Source organism: Manacus vitellinus, unplaced genomic scaffold (assembly GCF_001715985.3).
Source record: "Manacus vitellinus isolate BGI_N305 unplaced genomic scaffold, ASM171598v3 scaffold_24_pilon, whole genome shotgun sequence".
NCBI lineage: Eukaryota > Metazoa > Chordata > Aves > Passeriformes > Pipridae > Manacus > Manacus vitellinus.
In genome coordinates, this window is record NW_021939798.1 from 8,901,659 (window position 1) to 8,926,109 (window position 24,451).

General features: G+C 42.4%; 2 protein-coding genes across 8 annotated transcripts; one reads left to right on the top strand and one right to left on the bottom strand.

Annotated features, from left to right (window-relative positions):
- Positions 1–838: 838 nt before the first annotated feature.
- CUNH17orf75 (chromosome unknown C17orf75 homolog) lies at positions 839–8,546 on the bottom strand. Its single transcript, XM_029960092.1, has 11 exons — positions 8,451–8,546; positions 6,903–7,241; positions 6,617–6,774; positions 5,918–6,043; positions 5,362–5,502; positions 5,104–5,161; positions 4,307–4,426; positions 3,628–3,692; positions 3,375–3,511; positions 2,754–2,857; positions 839–2,180 (listed from the first exon to the last, which is right to left on the bottom strand). The coding sequence occupies exons 1-11, from the start codon at positions 8,544–8,546 to the stop codon at positions 1,971–1,973; spliced, it is 1,554 nt and encodes a 517-aa protein (XP_029815952.1). The 3' UTR covers positions 839–1,970.
- On the top strand, positions 8,394–24,238 carry ZNF207 (zinc finger protein 207). 7 transcript variants are annotated; one of them, XR_001920731.2, is made up of 13 exons: positions 8,395–8,585; positions 10,009–10,135; positions 10,574–10,712; positions 10,923–11,090; positions 11,744–11,819; positions 14,136–14,236; positions 15,231–15,391; positions 16,194–16,286; positions 17,459–17,701; positions 18,383–18,545; positions 18,730–18,913; positions 19,134–19,213; positions 23,296–24,238. XR_001920731.2 is itself a non-coding variant. In XM_018073165.1 (12 exons), exons 1-11 carry the CDS (start codon positions 8,545–8,547, stop codon positions 18,888–18,890), a joined length of 1,473 nt encoding a protein of 490 aa, XP_017928654.1. In that variant the 5' UTR covers positions 8,395–8,544; the 3' UTR covers positions 18,891–18,913; positions 19,134–19,794. The 7 variants fall into 7 exon arrangements, 6 of the variants coding, with proteins under 6 accessions (XP_017928658.1, XP_017928654.1, XP_017928653.1 ...); XM_018073165.1 differs by lacking the exon at positions 23,296–24,238 and having other exon boundaries at positions 19,134–19,794; XM_018073164.1 differs by lacking the exon at positions 23,296–24,238 and having other exon boundaries at positions 18,730–19,785.
- The last annotated feature ends 213 nt before the right edge of the window (positions 24,239–24,451 follow it).

Below are 24,451 nucleotides of genomic sequence, written 5' to 3' on the forward strand. Positions count from 1 at the left end.
AAAGCAATTGGTTTGGAGCTCTGCAATGGAATCTTCTAACTATGACATTGGTAACTCGTTTTTATGTCTGTCTAGGAGATAAAGGGGAGAGTAAAGTGCAGCTTCACTTCTTTTGGGACATAATGAGGATGCAGAACCAGCTTGGGACTTGCATGGAAATTCAGGTCTTGTCCCAGGTTTTGGCAGCTGCCACTGCAGTGCAGCAGTGACCTCAGCACTGCAGGGAGGGCGACAACCAAGAACATGAAACTGTTTAAATGTTGTTATTGGGGAGGAGGGTTGTGCTCTTTTAACATCAGTCTCTATTGAGTGTCTTTAAATCTGAGAGCCAACACATTCTGGTCTCTTGAACCGACAGTGGAAACAACATATCCAGAAAGTTCCAATGTGAAAGCAGGAGGCTTATTTTGAAAAATATTTTATGTTGTTGTTGGGATTTTGTGGGTTAAAGTGTAACTTCCAGGGATGAAGATGTGACCAGCAGCAGCTCCTGTTAGATGTGTTATTCCTAAGGGAGGAGATCACTGCTGCTATGTGTGGGACTCAGCTCTTCCTGGCAGCTCTCTGGAGACACTTCAATCTCTCTGTTCATTACCTGAGGACTTCCAGCAAGAAGGTGAGGTGGGTTTTGTTGGTGTTTTTCAGGTAACACAAGAAGTCTCACTGCCTACGAGCACCTGTCATTTTTCTTGCTACCTGTTCTTCACATCCCACTTATCTTTTGAGCACTGAGCTGTGAATGACACTTGCAGCTCCTCTGCATTGTGTGATAACGGGTTTTACACAGAAGACATCAAGGACAACACTCATTTGCAATTTACAGGCACACTACTAAGGATTTGAGTTTATTGTAAACTTTATTTCACACAGTGGTGTCACAGGAAAGCACCAAACTTCTGTCATCACAGTACAGAGCAGAGGCACAACAGTCACACTGAACCATGTTCATCACAGTCACTGTTTCAGGGAGACTTCTCCCAACACCTTCTGCTGCAAAGGGAAACCACAGGAGTTTTGCTGTTATCAGGTTTGCAGAAATCATTCTCATTTAGGAGGTCTCTCAGAGACCTTGTGAGTTTGGATTCCAGCTGTAGCCAAAGATTTCCTTCAGGTATTCTGCTGCCCACCTGTCCTATGACGTGGGAAAGAATTCATTGCTGAAATACAACAAAATATTTTAAAGTCTGAACCTGGGAACTTAATTTACTTCAATTCTGAAGAAGTTTCATCTAATTTAAAGTTAATATTTAATCTATAAAATTTTCAGATTTAATTCTTCCTAATTAAAAAACATATGATGATTTACAGTTAGCAAAATGGGTACTAAGAACATACAAAGGTGCTGATCACACCACAAACTAAGAAAGAAGGGATTCATCAAATAGCTTGGGAACTTCAGATGCCTGTCCTGTGTCACTGAAACTGTTCAGTCTTTAGGCAGCTCTGTCTCATACCATTTAATGACTTGTTTATCCAGAGACAGAATAGTCAGTTTGAAAGCAGAATGCACAAAGTAGCTACAGACTTGTTACCTATGCTCTCTTATATAATCTGATTAATTCATTTACTATAATCTATCCAGATGTTTGTGCTCCTTTATTAAAACAAAGTAGCCAGATCCTAATGATTACACATGATAATTTTGAAGACATTTAAAATATTAAAAACACTGAAATGCTTGCCAGGTAAGGGATTTGGGTTTGGGTTTTCTTTCATGTAGTGACTGTAAAAAACAAACATCATGATTTCCTCAGAAGAGGAGCAAGTCAGTTGGACAATCTGGTAAGCACTAAAAACTATGCCAGAGTTTGTATGATCTGGTATTTACACATTAAAAAGCTTCATCTGAAAAAGACAAAAGGCAGGTGAAGCTGCAACTTAAGTTTGACTTGGGTAATACTTTTAAATATAAATTAAAAATTCTGCAATAGCTTCACAGAAGAAATGAATGATTTATATATAAGGTAATTTTAAGCCACCGCTGTTTCTCTCATGAATTCCTCGAGGACGGTCACTACATTCCTGGCTTCTGGCATCTCTGCATGCTCCACTTTGACAATCTTCAGGAGGATGTCTCCACTGCCACAGTTCTTCAGGAACAGGTAGCACTTGAACAGGGCATAGTGGTTCATCTCAGCCTGGCGGATAAACCTCTTCAGGTTGTTAATGTCCTGGATGGCCTAAAAGAGCAAGCAGAGCATATTCTTATCCTTCTGTGTGGAAAGAAAACACATGACCATGTGGGAAATGAAGGATGAATACAGGAGAAGCAAAAGCATTTCCAATAGCAATTTTGTGTTACTACTCAAGAGTAATGTAAGCATGGAGTACTGTCCCTGATGTATATAACCACTGTTACTGTGGACACAGCTTGGTGTGCCCAAACTTGCAGCAAGAATTCCCCTGTTATGGCAGCTCACCTAAGAAGTGTTAACTACTGAACCCCTGTCACCAGTTACACCATACTGTGTGTGCACAGCTCAGATTAACAAGATTTAAAGAAAGGAGAAAAAAAGAAAAGGTGGGTTTTATTTTAAATGAGAAAACACCTTTGGAACATTCACTGAGGAAACTTCCAAACTGCTTTATAGGGGTCAACTGCAGTAAGCCAGGCCTCAAATTAAACTTCAGGGTTACTCAGTTAATGACATACAGACACTGTAAATAACCTGCAACTTTTTTTTGCTGCGAGTATTTGCTCCCTCAGCAACCCCCATGTCTTCTTCAAGTCTTTAACATATATGAACATGTACCTTCAGTTTGAAGTTTTCCAAAATCTGCCGGAAGAGAAATGGATTGCCACCTTCAGCACCGTTCACAAAAGCCTGCATCCAGTCCTCACAGAATCTGTTGCTCCCTGTTACATGTTCAGGAACATGGAGAAGAGAAGAGTAAATGAGCTCCACAGAAATATACAGCTGCATTCACCTGGTTTCATCCCTCTCATGTAACAACTGATAGTCGTATACCTGGGCCAGGAAAGAAGTTTTAAGGAAAAACAGTATATGTGGAAGAGAAAAGCTAACACAGCTACAGTGATTACATGACACTCTGATTGTTGAATCCCTTTTCACAGCATTTGTTAAAATCACAACAGGAATAATAAGTTTTGCAGATTCCCTGAATTGTATTTTCATAGGGATGAATGATGGGTGTTATTATCAAGCATTTTCAGCCCAGAGTTCCAGTGTCTGGGGTAACAAACCACCCTGGTACTTCCTAGGACAGGTGTTGTAGTTTCCAGCCAGAATCCCAACTTTCTGGGCAGGAGCCTACAAGTTTCTGAATATCCTCAACAGCCTCTGCCATGCCCAGCTGTGAGCAGCTGCAGGATCCCAGGGAGGCACACAAAGCATTCCCAGCTGTGATCTCACCTGCATTGTGTAACTGGGGCTGAGCTGCACTGCAGTCTATAACCAGGGACTTGTGCTGTTCCTCGGTCATGGCAATGCACAGGGAGGTCATTGTGCCTTCCTGGACCAGTCCTTGCAGGCTGGCAGCTGCCAGGAACCTGGCACAGAGAGCTCTTGTGAACTGCTTGATTCTTTACAGCTCCTGGACAGCAGGGAGGAGGCTGTTACAGAAGCCAAGTTACTCACAGGTTCCTTGGTCCCAAAGTATCTTTACCTGCTGATGTCCTTTTCTGTTCTTTCATCTGCATTTTTCACTTCTACAGGAGTATAACTCAAAGCCTGAACACAAACAAAGAAAAAAGCTGGATGCAACGTTGCTATTACTGCTGTTGCTATATTGCAGTTATGAGCAATAAATACATAATGTGGTACTTTAAAAATTGTTCTTTTCAAGGCAGTACTCCATGTTCTAGTTATTGCAGCAGGTTTTGCACTCAGAAGAAATTCAGCAGTTACACTCTGTTAGCTATTCCATCCAAAGCCTCCTCAATCTCAGGGATTAGAGCTAGGATTAGTTTCTTTTCTGTTTCCAGTGAATTACAGGAGGCACATACACAATATAACAGCCCTTTTTGTTCAGGGGAATTATACCAGGGACAGCCTGCTCAGGCTATTTCTAATTTTCTTATTCTAATTTCAACGTGGGCACTGTTAGGTAATTTTACATGAGTTAACTATAATAATTAATGGAAGAAATTGTTATGTGTTTCCTTAGCAATAAAGGAGGGAAAAGGTACTTGTGCTGAATTAAAAGGGGGGAAAAAAAAGAAGAAAAAAGCTGCTCTTCATTTCCTCCTGCTGGGAAAGCAAATGCAGGAAACATTTTAACTATGCTGGAGTCACTGAGGTGCCTTCTGAAGGTTTTTTAGTTACCCAGTTTTAAATACACTTACAGCATGTAACAGAGAGGCCAGTTTGTCCTGGAAGAGCTGCACCACCCTCTGGATGGGGCAGATGGCATCCTCAAACCAGCTCCTCAAGTAGGGGCTCACACAGCTCTCCAAGTTCTTTTGCTGTGACAGGTTGAAACGTTAAAGCTTTAACTACAAATTAGATTTCTACACAAATAGAAGCCTATTAATAATCTACTCAACCTAAGATATTTGGATGTCAGAGCCTTCTTAATCCTAAACCACAGAGAACTAAAATAATGAGTTTGACATTTAAAGCCGGACTTTATCAGCAATGAAAGGCTTTGCATTTTAAGGAACAGCCAGAACTGAAATATTATGGTATATATTGAGCAAAGACCATGCAACAGCAGACTGGATGACAAAGAGACTTAAGAGGAAGAGTTTCCACTAGAAAAATGTGACGAGAAACCCACAAAAAATCCTTCTTTAACATTCAGAAGGGGTAAGAATCGAGGTGGACATCAACGATTTCCTTGTAGACAATTATCTTTTATTAGTCATTCTTCTCTCCAAATCTAACTGTAAGTAACTTTTAAGAGATTCATGACTAGCACAAAAAATATCTCTCCCTTCTCTTTTTTCTTCCTTTTGACTTGTGTGGTTGAGAGCACTTTAGACATTCATTGTCACTACAGTGAATCAAGTATCTCTCACAGTGTTTTACTGCTACTTAGACCACCTATTTTGGCTCCATAGACTAAATCTTCCAGATTGTCTTAGCAATTAATTTGGGTAAATACTCATTTTCACCACTTAAAGAAAGAGTTAGGCCTTACCTCCAAATCAAGGTTTATCTTCAGACTTTGAATGTATTTGTCCAGCTCAAGTCTGAAAGTATCTTCTTAAGGAAAATAAGGTGCATCAGTTAAGACCTGCATTTTTCCCTTTCAGTGTATGGCTGTCACTGACATTTTCAGTTACTGGAAGGTGTGCACAAACGAGCTGATTTCAGGTAGAAACAGACAAAATGACAGGATAATTTTTACATCATCTCCCTCTCCACACCATGTAAAGGAAGTCAGAGGTAAGGATATAGTTCCAGACCTTTCTCTGAGCCACCTAAGAAGCAGACCACATATTCTGGAGCATTGGCGTCCGATTCCAGTGTCCCCATTTCTAGAAGATTTTCTTGTTGGAAACGACAGTAGTAACAACCAACTTTGCTTTCTGGTATGCTGTGAAAAAAAAAAAAAGAAAAAAATTATTTTGTTCCAGATACATCACAATAAATAGGTGCAAAAAGCAGACATACATGATTTCTGAGAGAATTTTCACCCACTAGCACTGGTGGCTCCTATGGTCATATATAAAGCTCTTAGACCTTCTTTTTTCCTCTGTGGTGTGATTAGAGTAGTTTAAAAGGAAATAATCATAAACACATGGACTGTTTTAAATTATTTCCTGCAATATATTTCTCGAAGCTACGTAAAAAAGGAAAGTGCCTTTGTGTAAGGCTGTTATTAACAGCAGCAGTAAACTGAGAACATGGAACCAGGATTAGACCAAAGAGCAGCAGCAGACAGGCAAGATGTGCAGTGCTGCCAATGTTCCCTACAGCTTCTCATCCACAAATAATCTTAAATATTTTACCTGAGCCCCACCGAGGCTACACTGCCCATCCCTTCAAACAGGGCTCCCTTAGTGAGGCGCTTGGCGATAAAACCGCGCAGTTCTGTCTCCGCTTCAGCTGGTAAGTTCGTGTCCAGCAAGGTGAGGCTTTACAAACAAGAAGAAATTGTTAGCAAAAGTCAAATGTTACCGTTTTGTTTCACCAAGTACAGAACCTGCCTCTAGCAGGGGGACCCCTGTGATCTCTCTCTGGTGACAGCTGACAGGTCTCTGACTTGTGGCCCATCAGGAGCAGTCAGTGATTTGCCCCCTCCCCAGCACTCTGGGGTTATGGTGTCAGCTCATGCTGACCTTCCCAGCAGCTCTTTCTTCCCATGTTTCCCTAGTTGTGATACAGAGCTTATGGAAACATGTCCACTGAAAATTAATACATTTTTGTTATCTGTTACCTATACGAAGACCTAAGTCAATACAGAAATATGAAGTAGCAAAGAAAAGAGAGTTCAAACTCAGAGATGGTAACTTATGTTTAATACACTATTTGAGCTATGCAGTTGTGTCCATTCCTCAGGTATTCCAGAAGAAGCACTCAGGGGACTCCAGTCTGCTTTCACAGGGGTTTGAGCTTTGAAAGCACTGCAATGGACCTAACAATGACCTGACAGCAATTCGGCAGAGACTTCAAAGCGTGTTGCAGGTGATTCTGCAGGTCGGCTTTACCTGAAGTCCTCGGTGGAGGGGGTGTGTGCCCCGGCCCCGCCATCCCCGCCGGCCGCTCCCTGCGCGGACCTGAAAGCCAAGGGATTCCCAGGATTGATTTTTACACCCGTGACACGGAACAGGGACCGCGATAGGGAAAGGTACGGCCCGAGGGCGAGTCAAAGCAGCAGCACGGAATCGGTGCATTATGGGAGGGAAAGAATCTCATCCGGGAGAGGGAAGAGGGGAAAAAACACAGGGGATTCAGGGAGCTGGGAACAGCCGAGGCCTGGGGCGGCCTCCCCACGGGGACCCGGCGCCTCCAGCTTTGCGTAGCCGTAGAGGCCGTGGTAGGTGCTGCCGCTGCCGCTCCGTGCCGCCGCTCCTCGCCCGCGCCGCTGCCCTCCTCGCTGCTCTCCAGCTCCCGCTCATCGCCGTGCCGGCAGCGCCGGCAGCATCGCGGCCCCGAGCCGAGCCCCCGCCTGTCCCGCGCGGAGCCGCCCCGGAGCCGCCGAGGGCGCGGTGGGTGCGCGTGTGTGAACCGCCCGCTGGGCCGCGACCGCCGGCGCGGGCCCGGCGCTGGGAGGAGCGTTCGGGGCCAGCGCTGGAGGAGCCAGCGGGGGTACAGGCGATGCCTTTCACTGACCTAACGGCAGACCGCTCAAATCGTTTCATAGAATCACAGAATCATAGAATGGTTTGGGTTGAAAGAGACCTTAAAGATGATCTCGTTCCAACACCTTGCTATGGGGCATTTGACAGGATTAGCCGTGCTGTCTGTTTTAAAAAGCTCTGCCTCCGAAATACCTCTTTCTGTGTTAAAGCAACACATTTGTTAGCTCCCGGCAGTTACAGAACCACAGGATCATTCAGGTTGGGTGGGACCTCTGGAGATCATCCAGTCCAACCTCCTGCCCAGGCAGGGTCACCTGCAGCAGCTGACACAGGGACGTGTCCAGGTGGGTTTGGAATGTCTCCTGAGGCAGAGACTCCACAGCCTCCCTTGTGTTGCAGATAAGCCTCGTGGGGAGCAGCTCTGACCCCCAGCTGCAGCAGGGCCACCGCAAAGCCTTGGACGAGGCTGATGGTTGGACCTGATGATCATACAAGTGTTTTCCAAGCTCAGTGATTCCGTGATTACATTCTAAGCAGCCAGTGGACCGGCCCGGAGCTGGAGAGCTGTGGGGATAACACAGACACAGCCCGCAATGGGTTGCCAGTGTAACAGAGGGACCAGCCTGGCCAGGCACAGGAAGCTGAGGAGGGTGACAACTCAACACGTTTCAGTTGGTTTTATTGTGTTCTCAGAGGGCCAGGCTCCCCCACACCCCATGGCCTCACTGTCAGCAGCCCGTACGTAACATGGACACAGCTGGCACCACAGCACTGCACAGCACAGTCTAAGCAACACCGGCTTCTTGCCCTGTCAGATTTCGTAGGGAAAACACAGTTTCTCTGAGCCACTAAATATGAAGACGAGAAACAGTTTAGATTAGATCTTAGGAGGAAGTTCTTTGCTGTGAGGGTGGTGAGCTGGATGGAGCTCTGAGCAACCTGGTCTAATAGAATGTGTCCCTGCTCACGGCAAGGGGGTGGAACGAGATGCTCTTTAAGGTCCCTCCCAACCCAAACCATCCCGTGACTCTAACTCTATGACACATGTCAGTGCCTCAGGCCGCGCACGCCCAGCCCCCACCGGACAAAATGGCGGCGGCGCCGTGAGGGGACACGGGACAGCCCGAGGGGGCCGCGCGCGCGTCACGTGGGCAGTCCCCCCTCCCCTCCCTCCCGGCGCGGTGCACGCTGGGAGCGCGGAGGCGGTGGCGCCTGAGGGAGCGCGGCCGCCATTTTGTACCTCCTCGCTCGGTCCGGGGCGGTCGCGCGGGCGCTGCGGTTCTGAGGGAGCGCTCGGCTCTCCTGCTCTGTAGCTCGGGGTCGCTACCACAGCCATGGGACGTAAGAAGAAGAAGCAGCTGAAGCCTTGGTGCTGGTATCCTTGTGTGTGAGACGCGGCGGGTGCGGGGAGCTGGGTGGGGGAGGGGAGCGGCCTGGCGCGGTCGCCGTTCGGCCTCGGCCTGCCCCGGGATAGGGCTCCCCCCTCTCCTCACCCCCGTTACGGTTTGTCTCGGTGCTCGGCGCTGTTCCATCCCAGTGCTGCTCGGGATGGGCCCCGGTCCGTGCCCTTTTTCTTCTCAGGGCCGCTCCTGCCTAGGCCGCGGCCTCACACTCGCTCCTTGAAGCCGGGCCGGGCCCGCGGGGTTGCCGGCGTCGTGGGGAAAAAAGAAAACGGTCTTTAGCCCCCGGTCTTTAGCGAGAAAATCCTACTCCTAATATACACAGCTATTAAAGGAGGGGAATGTGATTAAAAGAGAGTTTTTGGAAACTTCTTTTTTTTTTTGCCTTTTTTTTTTCTTTTTTTGTGGCCGGGAAGGCTTTCAAATTTGTAATTGCTGCATCACCGTCAGGTGGAGTTTCTCAGTGTCCTGAAATACCGGTGGGTTTTTCTTCGGTCCCTCCTTCAGAATCTGCTGTCTATTGGGGAGTGGTTACAAATTTACCTTTTTTCTCTCTCAGATGTTTCTGCCCAATCTAGGATTGTTTAATAAAGGAATTTACAAGCTCCTCTGAGATATTTTGCCATTTTATGTTGGAATGCTTCTGTAGATGTTAATGTATTTCACGTTTTGGCGGAAGCAAGAGACACTTTGTGTTAACAATGTTAACATTGTGTTAATAACGAATTGCAAACGTGTATTTGTCTTGCCGAGGAAGATGTGTGTGGAGTGTTTGCTGAAATCCCAGTGCTGACCTGCAGGAAGGAAATGCAGTTTTGCCTCTTCGGTTACATAGATATCCAGAAAGTTCCTTGTTTAAAATACTTTTGTTTAAAAGCAGAGAATTCTTTAATGACTGCAGCAAATTATGCAGTGTCAGAAGAATTGATAGCTGGCTAGGAGAGGAATTTTTAACTAAGACCTTTGTTCTCTTTTATGTTTATTAGTTACCGGTACTTGTTACTAAAGAGACACTTTGAGTCTTTATCATGGCTTCCGTTTTTCTGCTTTCCAGTCTGTTTCTCCTTTAATGCTTTTGCAACTTCATTTTAATCTACGCCCTTGAAGAGAAAGAACGAGTCCACTTAAAAAGAAGTAGGACTTGAAAACCATGTGACAAAGGACATGGAATCAAATTATTCTTATTGCACACAGTTTTATACCTGTCTGATGAGGGAAATACTGGATCACATGAGGGTGGTGATTTCAGACATACATGAAATATTTGTTACTCTTTGAATGCTCTGAGATGCTTCCTGTGTCTTTTGCTTCAGCAAAAATCACCCTGGTGCTAATTACCTTGATTTTGTCTAGGAGGTCACTTTCAGGGTTAAATGTTTCCTTAACAGTCTTCTATAGGTATTGTAATAGGGATTTTGACGATGAAAAAATCCTTATACAGCATCAGAAAGCAAAGCACTTTAAATGCCATATATGTCATAAGAAACTGTATACAGGACCTGGTTTAGCTATACATTGCATGCAGGTAAGGAGTCTTAGATTTACATGGGCTTTTTCTAAGAGTATCTAAAATTTGAATGAATAGTGACCTTAAAAAGGTGGTGTTTGGGGCTTCCAGGGTCTTAAGACTGATGCAAAAAAGGCAGCAATGGCCTGTTTCCAGCACAGGAGTCCTGCTGTGTCAGCAGTCAGATGGACACTGTGCAGCAGAGATCTCTGCCCTCAGTTCTGGAGGAGGAGTGAAGGAATTGTGTTGTCTTCTTGTTCTAAGACAAGTCTGTAAAGTGGTTTTAGAGCTAATAGTAGTTACCAGAGATTAGGAAGCACAATCAAGGATATGCTTGGCCAGAGAGATTATTCCCATTAAGAATGTTCCTTTTTTATCTTGAAACTGGCCGAAGAATACAGAGAATTGAACCTGAATTGTGGTCAGCAGCATTTGTTTGGTTTTCTTTTTCTTTAGGTACATAAGGAAACAATAGATGCTGTTCCAAATGCTATTCCCGGAAGAACAGACATTGAACTGGAAATCTATGGGATGGAGGGCATTCCAGAAAAAGATATGGAGGAACGGAGGAGGTTACTTGAACAAAAAACTCAGGGTAAGGTGCAATGTGGCTGGTCAAGTGTTATTTCCCTGCTCTGGTCCTTACTCAGCTGTGGACACAGTGAGGGTTGGCTTTAACACGTTCTCTAATGGCAGCTCCAGATTGGAATTTTACTGGGTTTGTTCCAACCATCCACCCCAGATAAAGTTAATTTCATAGAATGTGATTTGCATTCTGTCTGACCATCCACTGTCCTGTCTGCAGAGAGCCAGAAAAAGAAACAACAGGATGATTCTGATGAGTATGAAGATGACGAGTCTGCGGCTTCGACTTCATTTCAACCCCAGCAAGTTCAGCCACAGCAGGGGTACATTCCCCCAATGGCACAGCCGGGTTTGCCTCCTGTGCCAGGTGCTCCAGGGATGCCTCCAGGTGAGAGGGTGTGAAAAGCTGGATAGAAATTACACAAATTGCTGCTGGTGTGCTGAGTAATAATCTGCCCTTTTAACACTGGGGCTGGGAGGTCACGAAATAGTTCTGTGAGGTGCAGATAAGCAGTTTCTTCATTTTGTTCCCCCATTCTGTGTCCTTCCCCTGCATATCTTTCATGGAGTAGATTAAGATACCTAAAGCTGGTCTGTAGATTGAAGGCATGTGGTAGTAAGACAGCTTAGTGCTTCGAAGAGATGTCTGCCAGAGATGTTTGTCTGTGGGGTTTTGGAAACAGGGCAGAAAGGCTGTTGTGTATGTAGAGACTGCTCACACAGAACGGGCAGTTTATACACAGGCCACAAATATGGTGAGGAAAGAATTTTGCTCAGTGAGTGAAAAATGGTCTCTTCTCCTTGCAATAAGGTGTGTTCTTTGGAGACCACTAAGAAAATTTGGAGTCTTGCAGGACTGAGAGCAACAAATCCAAGTCAGATTTGCAGGTGTTTTATATTGTGTTATTTGTAAGCAACGTTATTTCAAAAGCAACCTTTTAGAGCTTCCTGTAAAGCAGTTATCCAGTCCACATTTATTAGATGCCATTTCCTAGCAACTGTATATTGTCAGAGTTGCTGAAAATGTATTTTTCTTTCAAGGTATTCCGCCATTAATGGCAGGTGTTCCACCTATGATGCCTGGAATGCCTCCAGTTATGCCTGGAATGCCACCTGGGTGAGTAGCAAGGAAGACTTGATATTACATATAAATACTGTGCATTTCAAACTGTCACAGAAGAAGTAAAGCTAATTAAAAAAATGTGTTTAGGAAATTGTAAACTCTGTGACCTAAATATTAAGACTAACTAGAGAACTGGATGGCTGTAAACCAACATGTAAAATATGGCCAAGCTGTGAGTTTATGTGTCAAGTATGTTGCCTTTCTTTTAACTTCATTAAATAGTAGTATATTAATTTAAAGTTTTGCTGTGTTGGTTTAGAGCCTTCTGTGAGCCACTTCCCTTGTGCACTGCACATATGTTGTGCATCTGCTTATCAGTCATCAACCTTACAGGAAAAAGATACTGGATAGTTTATATTTTTCTTGTATTTTGGGCAAAAGGTGTTGGTTTTTTATGCTTGTTTGGGGTTGACACCGTACCCTATCACAATGTGTTTTGAAAATTCACAGTTAGATTTTTGATTTTGTCATAAATTTTCACAGATTACATCAACAGAGAAAATACATGCAGTCATTTTGTGGTGGAAACATGTAAGCATCTCATTAATGTAATTCTAGGTACATTCATTATGCCATTTTATGTCATGTTTTTGATAAGCTTGAAATTGTCTTACTGAAAACCTCTGAATATTGCCTGAGAATTTGGGGGAAATGTCTAGTTAGGTTTTGTTGTTGTATAATATGTTTTTATGCTTTATCTAAATATTACAAAACTATGTATGACATGTGCTCTACATAATATTAACAAAATAGACCCTTAGGGGTCTCTTGAACCAGAGTAGAGCTCCATGTGCTCAGTCCTTTACACTGCAGACCATACTGCAGGAACTCAGTTTTTAAGTTTTAAAGTTCACTGAGGTGGAAGGTTGTTGTCTTTTGGGACATAAATATTGATTTAACAATCTTTGAATTTAAAAATCATGTCATAGTCGAATGTGGTGTGGATGCTCATCATGACTTTAGCTTTTCTGAGTGGAAACTAAACAGAATTTAATCAGGTTTTCTGGTGCTTAGTCCTGACTAAACTCCTTGTTAATGTCAGGTGACTGTTACATCACCCAGTAAAAACACAACTGGATTTGCCAAACCTTCCCTGCATTTCCATTGGGGAGCAGAGGTTGCACTATCTTTTTACTCATTTTAATCTAAAGTTTTACTTACTTAATGTGATTGTCCTGTGTCTAAAAATGAGGAAAGAGGAATTAGGACACAGAAAGCAACTTTGTTTTTAGTTTGACAATATTTCTAGCACTGTCTCTGCAGTTCCTTGGGAAGTTCCCTTTCTAGGGGCAGCAGGCAGGGAGCACCCAGCACTTTTTTTGTCCAATGTGTGTGTCAGGACTGACTTTGCTTCCTCTGACCATCACCCCAAAAAGGGGTAATGGTGCTGTGTTTGCAGCCATTCCTGCTCCTGCACTGGGTGTTCCCTTTAGCAGTGGCAGAGGAGTTGGGAATAGAACTCAGGCTTTGCAGAATGAGTGCTCACCTCCTCATGGTGATTTATTTTGATCCTGAAACACAAGTGGTGAAGGTGTCTTGACTCTGTCATACAAACCAACTGCTTCTTAGTGGGCTTTTGGGGTGTTGCTGCACATCTGTTTGTCTTGCTCACTAAAGGAATGAGTGTTCCCTTATTTTGTTTCCCTTATCTGGCTTCGAGCATCTGCAAAAAATTAAGCAAATTAAAGCTACACTTGGTTTGTTCCCTGTAAAGCAATCACACATATTCATCTAGGGAAAAGCCCTTTTTAATATGGAGAAAAATATATTATAATGAGAACTTGTCATATTAAAAAAAAATCCACTTTATCATTAGTATGTGGATTATTTACTGTAATTGAAACTCCAGCAGCTTTCTCACCCTCTGCTTTTATCAATATTTTGTGGATAGTTGCACACATGTGGGTTCTCTGCCATTCACTTGTGGTGTCAGAGGAGTAGCAGCAGATGTACAGTGATTGAAGGGTGATTTGAACTGGCTGTTTTCCTACATTCAGACTTCCCGAGTGTTCTTGGAACACTTTGCTGCAACTGGGAGCCTGAAATAGATTTCAAGAGGGACACCAGTTCTGGAAATTTCATGATAGTGGAAGTGAAATCTTAAGAAATTAAAGTTCAAATTTTCTTGGGGTTTTGGGTGTTGGGTTTCTTGGTTTTTTTTTCTTGTGGAGTCAGCTGGTTTTGAATTGCCTCTGTTGGGAGCTTCTTGGAATTATTTATCATGATTTTTTTGTCTAATACAGGTATGTGCCAATTGTCTTAACAGTCTATCACGAGTGTTCATACCAGTGTTCATTTTCTGTTTAATAGGATGATGCCAATGGGTGGAATGATGCCTCCTGGGCCAGGAATCCCACCTCTTATGCCTGGTATGCCACCAGGTAGGTCAGGGTTGTCGAACTCGTACTATGGTGAGAGTTATATTTATTTATTTTCACTAAGATATAGGATTTATATAAGTGCCACCACCTTGATGTGGTTTGATTGCCACAGAAGCCACTCTTGTGCAGAGGTGGTTGATTTATGGCTTTTTATTATAAATAATTATTTGAGTTTTACTCTGTTGTTAAAGTGAAAAATAGAATATAGTTTTCTTATTGCATATCCTCTGACTGTTGTGTTGCCTCATCCCTTTTTTTTAATGTCTGTGGCTGCAGCTGGAAAATAGTAATGATTGAAAATGTGGAATGTGAGGAATAATGCTGGTGATTTACCCAACTAATGAGCCTTCTGTTTGAAGAAACTTAACTGTAATTTTGGTCTCTTACCATAGCTGGAAGAGATGTCTCTTGAGCTTGTGCAGCTCTTGAGCAGCCTTGAGTTCTCAGGGTGTTCCACCTGAGCAGCAGCTGTGTGGTAATGAGCTGAGATTTGCTGGTTTGCTTGATGGAACCCCTGGGAGCTGTTAACTTCCCACCTGACCCTCTCCCAGAGCCCCATGCACGCCAAGTGCAGGTTTTGGGATGACAGACTACAAAAAGTCACTGTGCTGAAGCCCCCCAGCAGCACTGACAGTGTTTGTCACAGTCCTGGTGCTGTTCATAAGGGCTGAGGCTCTTGGATTTTGTACCAGTCTCATCCACACTCGTGGCAGGGTGGGCACAGTGTGTTGGAAACAGTTACTGCATTAATTGCATTGGTTTAATGAGAGCATAAACTTCATTATGGAAGCTTTAGTAAAAAAGTGACTTATTTCAGTACTGCTCTGAAGGGTTGGAGGTTACTGCCTGTGTTACTGCTTGGTGTTTGCTGACGTTACCCTGTGTCATGTTTTGTTTTACTGTTGCCTTAGAAATACATCTTCCTTGTGGGAGATGGTTCTGAGGAACGCTGTGAGCAGAATTCTCTAAAGGAATACTCTTTCCCCCTGGAGCCTGATCCGTTGGCAATGCTTTGTGGTTGCAGGTATGCCTCCCCCCGTGGGGCCACGGCCTGGCATGCCCCCAATGACACAAGCACAGCCTGTCACAGCTCCAGGCATCCTTAACCGGCCTCCAGCTCCTGCTGCAACAGCACCCACCCCGCAGCCTCCAGTCACTAAACCACTCTTCCCAAGTGCGGGGCAGGTAAGGGATCCCAGAGTCTGGAATAGCTGCTCTTATATCCATCAAACTGCCACAGTGTCAGCAGTGGCTGTTTATTCCTGAGGAGGCCCCAGAAATGACTGGTTTCTTGCTTGGGTTGATTTTGAAGTTTAATTCAGTGTAGTGCTTGAGTGAATTGTAAGAGATTCTTTGTCTTGCATCAGCTGTGAAACCAAACAATTCTGTAAGCATGTGGGCAAGAGAGGAGTAGGCAAAACACTTCTTTGTGTAATGCCTTTAGTTTGTTGTTTATAAAGGTGCTCTGGGTGGGTGAAGGGATGTGTTAGTCAGCCCCAGGAGTCTGATTGCACAGAACTCTACCTGAGATTTACAAATGACGAGTCTTGGCATGACTTGTTCTCAGCTGTTCTCATAATGGGCTCTCTGCCAATTGATAGACTGATTTATTCTGTCATCTTGTTAAACTGCTTAAACACTGCCTGAGTTAGGAGGTTCTTTACTTCAGAAAGTTTAGGAGTAAGTTAGGGTAGTAAAAAATTCATTTGAATGTGTTGGGGAGGGAAGTGGGGATTGATTGTGGCTTGTGACCTCTTCCCTTTGAATGCACTTGTGTGTAACTCCTGAAGTCTTTACTTGCTTTCAAGTATGTTGCAGAAACCTTCATAGTGTATTATTTGCATTTTGGACTTCTGCAGGGTATACTTGTTTACAAAAGCCCAGTCCTTTAATAAGAAAGGGTTTAGCATAAGAAATCCTTTCATGTGGATACTTTCCACCCATTTGTTTGGAGACTTTTCACTGTTTCCTTTCTTTTATGCTACAGATGGGGACACCTGTCACAAGCTCAAGTGCAGCTTCCTCCAATTCAGAAAGTCTGTCAGCGTCCTCTAATGCTCTGTTTCCTAGCACAGCACAAGTACGCAGGAAGTCACAGTTCAAAACAAATTGCTTTGCAACTTAACCCTTTGGACCGTTCTGTGAAATCTAAAATTGACTAAACATCTTCAGATCACTTCTGTTACCTTCCTGATTATGTTTAGCTGGTAAAACCGCAGAGTCCTTGATTGGGAGTTGTATCTTACTAGAAATAAGCTTGTCAAAGTGCCCGATTTTAGTGTGAAAGAATGTTACATCCTGGTTCTAAAGGGTTAAAAAAGCATGAAAGCAGTTAAATGCATTTTAGTGGGCAGTGGTTAGCTTGATGCATGGTTAAGGCTTTTTAGTTTATGTTGTTTAATATGGTACATCACAATGTGTAGGGAATTTTTTGTTTGCATTATGTGCAAAATGTTAGATTTTTTTTTTTTGTTTTGATTGGGAGGTTCAGATAATTGTAAATACACAGTGACTAGAAACAAAAGCATTCTCTCATAACTAAGGCTTGCTTTGGAGATTGCTATGTCTTCTGAGACAGCTTTGTAAAGCAGACATTTGCAGGGTTTTTTGTGGATTGCTGGAATCTGTAGTGAACCTCATATCTGCTTCTGCTGATTCTTCACTCTCAAATGAGATTAAAGTTCTGTAGATAGACATAGTACTTTGTGACAATGCTTCAGTGTTTTTATGCAGAGAACACTTCAAAGCCCTGACACAATAGAGCTTTCTTAAATATTGGATTAAAATATTACTTAACTACTAAATTTTAATGAAAACTAACAGTTTGAGCTGTACTCTGAACTAATGGTTGCTAAAGTATGTTAATTAGTGAGAGAACAATGAATTTATACTTAGAGCTCTTTACAAAACAGTGGTTCAGGAAAGATTCAGACATCTACCAAATTCAGTATTTCAGATAAAGGTTTTGATAGTGGGGTTTTGGGGTTTTTTTGTTTGTTCCTTTTGTCTAGTTGTGGCTTTTGACCTGCAAATTTTAGACTTTCCAATGTGTGTGTGTATATGTGTATATCCTGGGGTTTATTTTGGTTTGTTTTCAGTTGCTCTAGTATGCAATAAGGCTGAACTTTACTTTTGTCAAGCTTGTTATAATTATGTATCTCACTGGAAGGTTTCAGAGCTCTAAGAGACATCATTATTTTAGTTTGCTTATGCTTTGAGACACAAATATTGACCTGTCCCTGTGTTCCACAGGCTGCAGCAGCTGTGCCAGGGCCAGTTGGTACTGATTTCAAACCTTTGAATTCTACACCTGCAACGACAACAGAGCCCCCAAAACCTACATTCCCTGCTTACACACAGTCCACAGCCTCAACCACTAGCACCACCAACAGTACTGCAGCTAAACCAGCCACATCTATAACAAGTAAGCCTGCTACCCTCACCACAACCAGTGCAACCAGTAAGTTGATCCATCCAGATGAGGATATATCACTGGTAAGTTAAAATGTTTTCATTGTCTCACTGAAAAATGCAATTTGTGCTGGTATGGCTGATTAAATGGAATTTCTTCTGCGCTCTGTATTATGTGTATTTTAATAATGGTGAGAGTGCAAACTGTGCAGAATTAATGTAACTGAGATGACTGGCATATGGCAGTGCTCTTGCTGCAGTTCTGTGCCTTAGCTTTGTTGGTGATGGGAAATCACTCAACCCAAAATGTAATTTGGACTTTTCCTGCAATGTGACTTAAGCTTGAAGTTTTAATACATACAGGTAGTGTAGAACAAGAGACTGAACAGTTTGAAGTGGTTTTGGTGCTGTTACAGCAGTCAGAAAATGGAATTTATGGATAAAACAAATGAACCTTAATTTCAGGTCAGGTATCTTTAGATTTGTGTTCAGCTTTTTTGTCTGAGCTTAAGAGAAAAAGGCTTTGTTGAGCTGGGGAGGGGCAGAATTTGTGTTGTGTGCAAAACACTCCGTTGGCTGATATTAATGCAGTAACTGCAGGAAAGGGGAAAATCCAGGTGCTCCTGTGTAATGTTACTGGTAGTCTCTGAATTTGTAAGGTGGTTAAAAATAGTTTAGTACCTGTAATCTGCTTTGTTGAACCTCTCTTTCCTTTGCTTTTGGAGAGTTTTAACACACTGCTGTGGTTGTGTGTTCTGGTTTTAGGAAGAGCGAAGGGCTCAGTTGCCCAAGTACCAGCGCAATCTGCCTCGGCCAGGACAGGCTGCCCTGGGTAATCCACCAGTTGGACCAATTGGAGGTATGATGCCACCACAGCCAGGAATTCCTCCACAGCAACAAGGAATGAGACCTCCCATGCCACCTCATGGTAATCACAAGTTTCCCAGCTTTCTTTTCCTGAAAAGCTTTGTCTTTGCTATAAACCTTTTTAAAACTTTGAAGTGGCCTATTCTGGCAGGGAGGGGTGAAGCTTTTCACAAAAGGCAACTTCTCATTATTTAAAAAAAAAATAAAAAAAATTATTCTTTGCATCTTAAATGTTCTGTTTATAGGTCAGTATGGTGCTCATCACCAGGGCATGCCAGGATATCTTCCTGGGGCCATGCCTCCATACGGTCAGGGACCTCCGATGGTGCCCCCGTACCAAAGTGGACCTCCTCGACCTCCCATGGGAATGAGACCCCCCGTAATGTCGCAAGGTGGCCGCTACTGACGCTCCTACTCACGCTCTAATAGGTTTGGAGATTAAACCTTTTCTCATCTTGTGCTGTTAATATAGCAGAGCTTCCGTCAATTAAGGCTTCATTGTGACTTTAAAAATATAAGTACCTTCCCACATGCAAGGAGCTATTGGACATTCTTATTTTACATGGGAAAAATTATTTGGAATAATAACAGGAACTTTTCCTGATGTTGCAATTTATACTGTATGGCTTCTTTTTCATGTTTCATCTAGGTTTTTAGAAGTGAAGTATAGTAAATATGGTTCGTTAAATTGTGAAGGCGCTGGAATTACATGAACATACCACCTTAAAGGCAAGTTCTGTGATGTTACGTTGCTCTTTGTGAAATGATGCCTTCACAGCACTTCAAGTGCTGTTGGACTTCATGTCCCCAACATAGTTTGGTGAGGGCTGTAACTACTCCCAACTACTTGTACATTAAAGTCTGAACTTGTAACAATATTTAATGTATTTAGAGTTGCTCCTGTTTCAGGGTTTAAGTAAACTGACCCGCTGAGGTCATGTGACTTTTCTGTACTGTTATAAACTTCATTGTAATAAAAGAGGAGAAAAATTTATATGCCTTTTTATTCGTGACCAGCTGTGGACAACTGCCTGAAAGGTTTGTACAGATGCATGCTGTGGTAGCCATTGGTGTAATGAACACAGTTATAGGTGCTGTTTTGATAAAATCTGAATTCCTTGTTCTAAAAAGTCACTCCTCTAGCTGTACATCTGAGTAGACAAAGACCTGTACACTTATTAACAGACTCCTCAAAACTGAGGCTGCAGGAGGCACATCCTAACTCTGGTTGTAACTTCTCTTAATGCATATGTTTCTTTATTTGTGCTTTCTTGTCCTCAATAAATTTTAACTGATTTCTAGTCCTGGCACTTACTTGTAGGATGTGAAAGTGCTCTAAGACACATCCTCATGCCAGGTGTGTCCTGTTAGTTCACTCTTCAGCTGACCCCTCTCAATGTGCAAGTGCAGAGGAATTGCAGGAGTCTTTCAGGTTCATCTTTCTAGAAGCTCAGGTGCATGTCACATGGGTGAGTGACTCCCAGTTGATGTATTGAAGTTGACCTGCAAAAGAGAAATAGTAGCTTGACCTTATAAGTGTGTGAAAGAGGCAGAGCAGGCAAGAGGAATGTGTTATACGCTGTATTTTTAACTGTTCAGAGTTTCATGAACTATCTGTAACCGTCTGTTGTGTGATGAGATGTTGACTGAGCTGCTTTCTTGAGCCATTCAGTGAAAGTGTCTGGAGTAAGAGACCTTTTTATCAGAGAGGCTTTTCCCTATGAATTAGTCATTTATCTGTTTATAAGAACAGAGTCATAAATTCCTGTCAAGATTGTAGTTCTCTGAGTATCTGACATCACTGTGTTGCTGTGCTATATTCCTGCTGAAAGTGAGAATGCAGAGAGAGACTTTTTGGAGGGGAGGGCAGTGAGAGCTTCTCTGGCCTCTTTATCACAGGAGGAAACAAAATGAGTGGTGAATTTTTTCATTTGCAGGTCAACTTTAAATACATGTTCCAGCCTCAAGCCTTATCTGTGCAATTTAATTGATGGGGATAACTCTTCTTTTAGGGTAGGTTAGAAAGACTGTCAGCATTTTTGTGTCACTGTTCACAGATGTTTTTGTAGATGGAGTTTTTTAAATTATATTACTGAGCATTATGGCTCTGTTTCTTGCAAGTCTTGGGGTTTTTTAGCTGCACGTAAGTACTTCCTGTGGCTTTGTACTGTCTCTTAAAAGTGCAAAAATACAGTACAGCTAAAGCACTACATGGTCTCAGCTTCTGACCTGGGGTCACAGAATGTCTCCTAAAAGCACAAGAGCATCCAGTGCAGTCTAATTACAGCTGAATGGCCTTATTTTAACCATTAAGAATTGCCAGGCACTTTCTCTGAAGTGTTTAGCAGTTGTAAGACCATAACTCCAAGCCTCTGTTGAGAAGCAGTCCTCTCTGATCACTGGTATCTGCTGATCACCTGTCAGATGTGCAGTATTTGGCTTGCAAATGTGCTGAGTGGGCCTTGATGTCAGATCTTTTGTTAGCTCTTCATCTTGCTTTACACATAAGTCTAACAGATAAAACTGTTTTGCTGAGGCAATGCTTTTATACTCTGGTTTTCTTCTGTTTACCTAATAAGGATAATTACACAACAATGGAGAGATTATTACAATGTCTTATATTTATCCATTTTGTAATACTACACATAAAATTCGTACTTTATGAAGTGATCTTAACTACTGCTTGTAAAACTGTAGAACTTCTTGCTTTTTCTGGAGATCATATTGCTGCTGTAAGGATGCTTTGCCCTCCTGCCCCAGTCGAGTAAATCCCTTCTTCGTTCGGTGTCTTTCCATAACTTTCTGTATGTTGTTTTCAGACCCCTCCTCCTCCTGGGATCAAACCTTACTGCATGTACTGTTAACTCAGCATATTCTGCAAGTTGTATTAATTAAGAATTTCCCTCTTTTAAAACAGTGAATGTCTCATTGTTCTTGTAATGGTACCGTTTGGTAGCTAATACTGCATAGACTTAAAGCTTGGATGCATTTTGAGATTGAGCTTTCCTTAGTTGTAATGTTGTGATAATCCCTCAAGTAAGTACTGCCACATATTTTTCATTGGTACTCACGTAGAAGCAGGTGAACAATTTTTTCCATGATTTCCACGTGGATACTCCCTTTCCTGCTCCTGTCATTCCTGTGCTATAAGAGCTGTGATGTGGCTGCCTCTAGTTACTCTTGTCTCGTGTGACTCCTCTGTAAACAGGCAGGTATTTCGGTGCCTGTGTTGTCTGCTGGTCCCTGCCCTCATTTCTTTGGATACTGCTTCTTAATGTTCAGAGAGTTGGATTTATGGTGCATTTACCCAAAAAGAGTTCCAAAAACTACTTGGAATGTTAGTAGTGGCTTGTGTCAAAACTAAGGCTTGGTTTACAGTACCAAGTGTAACCAACAGCACTGTGCCAGCAAAATCCCTCTTGTAACACAGCCATGGGAACAGGCTTCTACTGGAGTTCATGTCTCCCTGGAAAGAGATGACAGAAGCCTTTATGATCACAGAAAAGCATCTCTTGTGCTGCTGCAGGACTCTGCTCCTGTAGTTACATAGGCAGAAGCTTTGGTTTTCAGTCATTGCCTAAATATGCCATGGCAGATCTTACAGTAAAGTTAACACTTGCAAGGGCATTTTGACCAGTCTTGGAACTGCAATGCAATGCAAATGTTGAATACAAAAAAATAACAAGAAAATCTCAGACAGAGGCGGGAAAATGTTTAGCAAAAAGCATGCCAGAATTTATGGCATTTAAAACTTGTTTGAAAGGTTCTAAATTATTTTATGCATGGTCTCATAATATTGTTATGAGCAGCTGAGCTTTAGGGCAAAAGGGATGAGACTGGCATGAAAGAACCTTGAAAAAGCCTGGGCTAGTTTTTCAGAAGACTTGATGTGACTCTTTCATGCTGCCTTTAGAATGGCTTCCTGCCTTTGGCAAACCAGTAAAATACTGACCATTTAGCTGGCTTATGTGCACTAAAAATTTCTTCTGAAACTTCTGGATTATTTTTTTTTTTTCCACAGATGAGATTTTAGGTGGTGATAATAAATTTGAGGCTGGGCTGAATATGTAATAACAGTGGATAACAATTCCTCACTCTGTGCATGCAAAGGAGAATATAAACAAGCTTCTAGAAACACATTCAGCTGCATCTGCCTTCTGTGGTTTCTGCCATTGGTTTATTGTGTGGAGCTCTTGAACAGCACTTACACAGAACTGTGTAACTTATTAGAACTTGGATAAAATTGAAGGGGATCTATAACCCACAGTTATTTTACAGGAATCAAAGAATTCTGCATACAAGATAAAAAAATAAAATACCAAGATTACATTAGTTGTAGGAACAGCAAGAAGGGCATTATGACCTTCAGTTAAATTGAGACTGATACACCAGTCCATGAGCTGGGGCTGCAATTTAAAATGGGCACTGATGGCACTTAATAGTGAATGTCTTAATAATTGTACTGGTCTAGTTTCTACATAAACACAAAGACAAGGGTGAACATTTCCAGTGGCTGATGGAATCTTTACTTTTCATGAACTAGTACAGTAAGTACTATCAGTTATGGGAAAAATGCCCCAAGAGAACTGACTGACGTTCCATTGATCAAGATACAAAGCAAAACAAACTGTCCAATTCAGAAATAGCTACCAAGTTCAAAAAATACTGTTTGGTCCTAACCAAAGAGGTGCTATTGCAGTAATTTTCTTTTGTTTGCTTGATCACTGGAATTTTGTTAACTTTTGAATGCATGTCTTTCACTTAATTGGGTCATGTTTTTTCTAAAATTTAAATTTTTCTTCTTCCTATAGCCCTGCCATAGGACAGGCTGAGGCAGAGTCTCAGTGTTGCCCTGTTCAGTCTGAGGCAAGTGGGATTTATTTTATTCATTCTGGGGGCTTTCACAGCTTTATGGCTGTTGGATATTTATGTCCCCAAACTTGCAGCAAGTTTGGTGAAGGCCCCTAAATTTATTTTAATTTAGGTTTTTTATTCTCTTTTGGTAGATGGGCTCTATATTAATATTTATCTTTTTATTATCGTTGTGGTTTTAAGAGTCTTAGGGGGAGGGAGGCTGTTTAAGATGTTTGGGTACCTTTTCTCTTGGAATGCATTTCCTTGGAGGCTGCTCAGGGGTCCTTCAGCCACACTGCCCCTCCCCACCTTTCCCTGCATTGCATTTGTGCTGTATTTGTTTTGGGGTTTGGTAGTGTTGACTTTGTGTAGTCTCTGAATTAGTGGCATGTAAATACCAAGTACTAATGTTTCCTCTTCTGGGGAGATGTATCTGTTGAAGTGCTTAAAATAGGTTTTACCCAGCAGGTGACATTTATAGGCACCAAATTGTGTAGCCCAAATTCCAGAACAGTTTCTTTGCAGAAGGTTGAGATGTTAATCCTGCTGCATACGTGAGCTGCACCTCAGCAAATATTAATGTAGAGCCCTGGGAGGAACCTGAGGTTTGATCCAAGTTGGTAACACAGAATAGAAGAGTGGAAAATGGAAGCTGCAGATTTTAATTCTGGAGTTTCTGGAAGAACCTTTTCCTCAACCTCTCCAATACACCAAACTCAACAGTATTTTGACTTGCAACAATAGTGAAAGTCACAGCAGTTTTTTTTAAACTTTGTGAAATTCTGTTGCATATTCAAAATTTGCTTAGTTATGTTTATTTGAAGTTCCTTCTCTCACACAGTGACTAGCAAAAAATTGTACCCTTTGTGAAGGAAAAGCTGCTCACTCTGGTGCAGATACATTGAAGCTTGAGGTTGCTTAAAGACAGCTTCAGCTTCAGAAGAGCAGGTTTTGTCCAAGGAGGTCTTGCAGCCTATTAGCAATTAAATAGAAAGTAAATGTAGGAGTCTGATTTTACAATTTTTTTTCAGGTTTCAAAATTATGGTAGTTTTTGATGAGCATACAGTCTGTCTCATTTCTTCAAGATTTTGCTAAATAATGACCCCCAGTGG

What these genes read in the sequence shown, in the direction of transcription:
- CUNH17orf75 (XM_029960092.1), bottom strand. Translation starts at nt 8,546, where the DNA reads ATGGCTGTGGTAGCGACCCCGAGCTACAGAGCAGGAGAGCCGAGCGCT. An exon ending in CCCTCCACCGAGGACTTCAG is followed by an intron (nt 6,044 to 6,616) that starts GTAAAGCCGACC and finishes TTGTTTGTAAAG; the next exon opens with CCTCACCTTGCTGGACACGA. An exon ending in TGGCCTCTCTGTTACATGCT is followed by an intron (nt 3,693 to 4,306) that starts GTAAGTGTATTT and finishes GTTTGTGTTCAG; the next exon opens with GCTTTGAGTTATACTCCTGT.
- ZNF207 (XM_018073165.1), top strand. Translation starts at nt 8,545, where the DNA reads ATGGGACGTAAGAAGAAGAAGCAGCTGAAGCCTTGGTGCTG. An exon ending in TAGCTATACATTGCATGCAG is followed by an intron (nt 10,136 to 10,573) that starts GTAAGGAGTCTT and finishes CTTTTTCTTTAG; the next exon opens with GTACATAAGGAAACAATAGA. An exon ending in ACCTCCCATGCCACCTCATG is followed by an intron (nt 18,546 to 18,729) that starts GTAATCACAAGT and finishes TTCTGTTTATAG; the next exon opens with GTCAGTATGGTGCTCATCAC.